Source organism: Engystomops pustulosus, chromosome 10, assembly GCF_040894005.1.
Source record: "Engystomops pustulosus chromosome 10, aEngPut4.maternal, whole genome shotgun sequence".
Lineage (NCBI taxonomy): Eukaryota > Metazoa > Chordata > Amphibia > Anura > Leptodactylidae > Engystomops > Engystomops pustulosus.
In genome coordinates, this window is record NC_092420.1 from 75357033 (window position 1) to 75363032 (window position 6000).

The 6000-nt window shown below is 43.9% G+C and overlaps 1 protein-coding gene across 2 annotated transcripts in view; it reads right to left on the bottom strand.

Annotated features, from left to right (window-relative positions):
* LOC140104842 (regulator of G-protein signaling 8-like) overlaps nucleotides 1-1049 on the bottom strand; it is a 48002-nt gene extending 46953 nt beyond the window's left edge. The window contains exon 1 of one of the 2 annotated variants that reach the window (XM_072128587.1): nucleotides 446-1049. In XM_072128587.1, coding sequence (XP_071984688.1) covers nucleotides 446-573 — 128 coding nt within the window. In that variant the 5' untranslated portion in view covers nucleotides 574-1049. The remainder of the gene's footprint in view (nucleotides 1-445) is intronic. The other variant, XM_072128588.1, reaches the window with a different exon arrangement.
* Between the last annotated feature and the right edge of the window lie 4951 nt (nucleotides 1050-6000).

Below are 6000 nucleotides of genomic sequence, written 5' to 3' on the forward strand. Positions count from 1 at the left end.
ACATCATCGTTCATCGCAACGTACAATTTAAACAGTATCTCATCAAAATATATAGATTTTTACAATGCACAATGGATATAAAACCCACATCGTGTGCACAGCGGGAGCTCAGATTTTTCCTTCTATGCAGAAAATGACAAAACAGTGGAGGCTGTTAGGCACGAACCCTTTTGATAATAACCCCCCCTCCCCGCATGACATTAACTAGCACTGATGTATCATCGCTCCTCGCTTCATTTACAGCATACACCATAATTTGCAATTTGATTGTCGTTCCTTTATTCATTTTGCACAGATTGTGGGTTTAAGGAGTTTATGGAGGAGTGTGAAGGGGGTGGGGGTTGGATGTATTGTAATGTGAACAACATCAACAATGTGAGGGTTGGGACAAAAACAAGACGGGAGAAGTGAGTGGGGTCTCTTTGACAATGATGATGACTCTTACCCCAGATTAGACCCACATGGTCTTGGCAGTTTTTCTGTTTCTTGACCCCCCAATGAAGAATCCATGTCATCGGTTGAACGTGCCGGACAGCTCAGGCTGAGAGAGCGAAGCTTGGTGCTTTGATGCATTATCCAGAGAGTATAGACCCCCACCTGATAAATAATCCCCCCTACACCAAGCCTCCTGCCCTTGTTTGTGTGACGGCTCAATCCCAGCCCCGGTAATCCACCCAAGGCGTCTGTTCAAGCAATGCAACACATGTTTCGATAGCTGCTTGGATATACTAGCATAGCCCTCGCCATCCCCTGTATGGACTAAAGCACAGAACTATTCTGCCTGCATGGGTACCAAAACACTAATAGTCACATGATGTCTGTTCTAAGCATAACCTCTCCGCCTCCAATACCCCTATTAACCGCGCTCTTACAGTCCCAACCTCTGCAGTGAATGATGGAGCTCAGGAATCAGATCTACGGATTATTAACCATCTCAGGAGCGTGCTGGAGGAGACGGCAGGGGAGCTGCAGGAGCGTGGCTTCAGATGATCATTGCAGAGATCTATGGGAAGTAGCGTTAGTGGCTCTGAAAAGTAAGATGGACAGGATTAGAAGCAGGAAACAAGCTCACGTCATGGGGATTAAATAGAATAAATGTGTCAGAGGCACAATGAACGCAGTTTACACCTTTGATGTGTGATTACACCGTGTTGGAGAAGTCTCAGCCTTACTGTGTCTTCTCTGCTATGTGCATTATAATAAATTTGCATACATATATAATTTTGAAAAATGAAAAAGAAGCATTTCTGCATATGAAGAAAAAAACACATTTCAAGAGAGGTAATAAAAAGGAGATGATAAAGCACATAAATACCCAGTACTCCTCTGCGCAGTACCTTACCCCTCCAGCATTGGTGCTCTGGCGCTGGGGTGTAACTACAGTGGTAGCAGCCATAGCCCTTTGCAGCTGCTTTGGGGCCCACAGTGTCAGAGGGCACCGTCATCCAACACAACACACTAAAGAATGGATATTCACCATTATATACATATTATGCTGCACATTGTACAGCATTATATGCATATAACATATATGCAATGTATATGTGCTGTATTTGTGATGCATATATGCTGTATGTGTATGCAGTGTATGGTGTGTATTTATAGTGTATTATTCTGTATGTGTGTATATGTGCTGTACATTTATACATGACACTGTATGTGTGTGTATATGCTCAATATGTATGTGCATAAGAGTATAAATGTGTTATTGTAACTTACATGTGTGAGTATACAATTGTATATTTTTTAATTGGGAAGGGGGCCCCATTCAGAAGCCTGTTATAGGGCCCTGCTTCTCCTAGTTACGGCCCTGCTCTTGTGCTCTCTACTTGTGATGACATCATGTACATCCTTATGGAAGCTGCAGATAATAAATGGCCTCTGCGGTCTTGTGCCATTCAGACTAAGGTTACAGTCACACGAATGTATGGGGGGACGTACATACAGCCGACATATATACGGCATATATACGTCCCCCATACACGCAAATGAGTGCACGGTGCCACACGGGATCAGTTCGGTGCCGCAAGTACCGTTCTATAGCCGGGTGAAAGATAGGACATGTCCTATCTTTCCCTGGAATATGACGCCATGCGCCATATATTCCTATGGAGAGGGGTGGGGGTGAGCAGTTCCTCCTCTCCCCAGTGCCGATGTATGCTCGCTGAACTATGGTACGGTGGGCATACATCGTGTGAATGTAGCCATAGACGGCAATGGCGGCCCGGCAGCAGTATGGTGCCACACATGTGTGGCACTGTTCCACACATTACACGGGGAAAATATACAGCATGCTCTATCTTTCCCTGTGTGTTCGGCCGTGGGGTCACCCCTCCTCCTCTCCAGCGCACAGCGGTATGCCCACCCGAACGCATAGGGCTGTGTGAATGTACCCTAACATCATCATTGTGGCTAGTGATTGTCCTCAGTCCTCATGTCCTGTACATGTACGAGAAAGCCAAGGCTGGTGGTTGCTCTCAGCTCATAAAGTTCCATACAAAATTTTCCATAAACGGAGAGTAGAGAAACCCATTCACATTAGATGGTCAGTTACTCTTTGGTGTGGCTAATAAACATATAGGGCAGGGGTAGGGAACCTGTAGCTCGGGAGCCAGATATGGCTCTTTTGTTGGCTGCATCTGGCTCTCAGACAGATCTTTAATAAATAGTGATGGCCGCTGTGTGTCTCTTAGACTGATCACAGGCAGCGATGTTACCGCTGCCTACGTCCTTTGTACGACCCGGGCGCCATCGCCGCCATCATCTAAGCCTGGGTCAAGGAGAAGAGCATGGGAGCGAAGAGGAGCTGGCTGCAGGGAGCGCTGGTAAGTGAATATTCTTTTTTTTTGCTGTGACTACCTATCTACTGGGAGTATGTGCTGTGTCTTCCTGTCTACTTGGGGGCATGTGCTATGGCTATCTATCTGGTAGCTCCTGGTCTTTATAGGAACCCAGAAATTGGGCAGTGCCCCTTTAAATCTGCGAGTGCCGACGCACGCACTGGCCAGCTGGGACAGGAGATGGAAAGCGGTGGGTTGAGTGAGCTTGGCGCCGCCACAGAGAGTGTCACGGGTGTGCCTGCGTTCCGAGACCTAGATTGCAGGTTGTACCAGTGTCACGGGTGCCCCTATCTACTGGAAGGGCATGTGCATATGGTACGGCTCTTATGGAATAACATTTTAAAATATGTGGCGTTCATGGCTCTCTCAGCCAAAAAGGTTCCTGACCCCTGATCTAGGGGGTTATTTAATAAGGGTCCCGTGGCTGCATTTCCGCCGGGTTTTTCGATGTTTTCGGGGATCGCGCTGCTGGGACAGGTGTTTATAGGTAATAGTGTGCATGCGATCGGATTGTGTCGCAATCGCGCCGGCTTTCGTAGTGAATCACGCCAGTCTGCCTGATCGTCAGACACTCCGGACCTTGTGAACTCAAGCGGCCGGGTAAGTAAATGTTCCACCTAATGTTTGATGTAAGACAACTTGCAGGAGTAGGAGAAGAATGTTGAAAAGCCCAATCCTCTTAATTAAACCTCAGCTTCTCAGTTGGATGTTCTCTGCAGTATTTTTTAGCTATATGGAAACCACGCTGCGAACAAGCAAGGACAAGTTTATACAAAATTTTAGTTCTAGTAGTAGTGTTAATTTAAGCTTCCCCTAGAGATTTCTGGCAGTGCATTATTCCAGATAAACAAAGTATTGGTCATGATGTTATACAATATTCCAAATTCTGTATCCCCTATTATCCTTTTCTTACTGTAGGCAGCATATTAAAGGTCAGGATGCCACAAAATAAGGACAGGTGAAAGCTGGGAGGCCACAATATCAGGAGGATGGAGGACAGGAGGCCACAATATCAGGAGGATGGAGGACAGGAGGCCACAATATCAGGAGGATGGAGGACAGGAGGCCACAATATCAGGAGGATGGAGGACAGGAGGCCACAATATCAGGAGGATGGAGGACAGGAGGCCACAATATCAGGGTAGATAAAGGGGATATTATATGTTGATGAGTTGCATTACAGGGTATTTTATGGGTCCTTTGGGGAGGGTTGCCACAGGTGGGGCGTATTATTCTATTTAAGGGGCCATTAAGGTCGATATTATACTATTTTTGGGCGTGGGACAAGACAATGGACGAGGTTTCTGAAAAAAAGGAGGGACTTTTTGACCCTTTTTTTCTAGCCCAAGTTGGGAGGTATATAGTATCCTAAATGCAGACAACATGCTATAAAGCAATAGAGCACAATATCATGTCTGCAGAAAGCATGTTATAAGCATGGTGTGCTCTCAGGCTAAGGCTATATTCACACAAAGTAAACATCTGCGCTGCTCACCCCCGCCCCTCTCCATAGAAATATACAGTGCACGGCGCCATATTACGTAGAAAGATGGGACATGTCCTTTCTTTCTACGGGCTATGGAACGGTACGGTACGGTACCGCATGATGGCATGAGGCCATAGAAGTGTATGGGGGACGTATATCAGCGAATATATATATATATATGTTCGTGTGAATGTAACCTAACTTGTATAGACAATTATGCCTTTCTAATTCATTATATTTAGATTTTTAGGTGTCTTACTATTTACATACACAGGATGAATGTGCTGGTTGTGGGTGATTTACTGTAAATCAATTGTCAAAGAGTTTTGTTTTGCAGTTTTGTGAAGATGATGTTCTGTTCCCTAAGCAACACGTAATTAAAATGTTTCATATCAATTCTAACTCGAAAAGAATATACACAAAGTGGCAGTCATTTATCATTTATCAAGACCAGCATTTTTCACATCATCCCCTTTATCCCTGTGCAGTGTGTGGGTAATGTATGACTAGGAGCAGGCCTTGTCATAAATTAGACCCACGGCTCTGGAGTCAATTATGACAAGAATAACTTGATGTAAAGTTGTTAAATCCATTGGTGCCTTTCCCCCACCCCATGCACCCTTTTCAGGAACAGGTGAGGGCGGCTGAAAACTTTTTGCGCAAACTGAATAATAAAAGACTCTTTCTATGGCAAATATGGCCCCCAGTGTATATGAGAACATTGGGCATAGAATAAAGGGGGAGATTTATCAGAAGTGTCTCATAGCAGAACTTTTATAGTTGTGCAGGGCAACCAATCAGATCTCAGCTTTCATTTTACCAAAGATGTTTATAAAATGAACAGTTTTACCACTTCTGATAAATCTCCTCCATAGCCTCCAATTCTTCCACAGCACAGAAATTCATGAGCGGCTTTCTCCTGCTTTTCTTCTTCCACCTCCACCTTTCAGGTCTAATGCAAAGTGAGATCATAGACCCCAATTAGTGGAGTTACAAGAGGTGGAGATCCATCATTTATTAGACCAAGGTGGTTCACAAAGGTTTCACTGAAAATTAATACAATTCACACAAGTGAGAAACACAAAGAAAGATCCAGTGATAAGAATGGCATAAAGTGCACAACAAAACTGGTGTTATGGTACCAGGAGCTATAGTGTCACATCGAGTGTAATGGTTGAAAAAACGAAATCGTCTGTTTGGAAAGAAATTCAACCTGTTTCTTTTCGCTTTCCTTTGTTGCATTTGTATTTCTATATTTCTGTTCTTCGTACTCGCTAAATCTGCTCCCCCTACCTCAATTTACATATAAACATAACTAAACAATAAAACACACACAACTAATTTGAAAATATCTTAATCAAATGACATTACAGGCAGTCCCCGGGTTACATACAAGATAGGGACTGTAGGTTTGTTCTTAAGTTGAATTTGTATGTAAGTCAGAACCGTATATTTTATCATTGTAATCCCAGCCAGAACTTTTTTGATCTCTGTGACAATTGGATTTTAAAAATGTTGGATTGTCATAAGAACCAGGATTAACAATAAAGCTTCATTACAGACACCTGTGATAACTGTTACAGCTGTTTATTGTAGCCTAGGACTAAAGTACAATAAATAACCAATATCCAGGGGTCCGTTTGTAACTAGGGGTCGTATGTAAGTCGAGTGTTC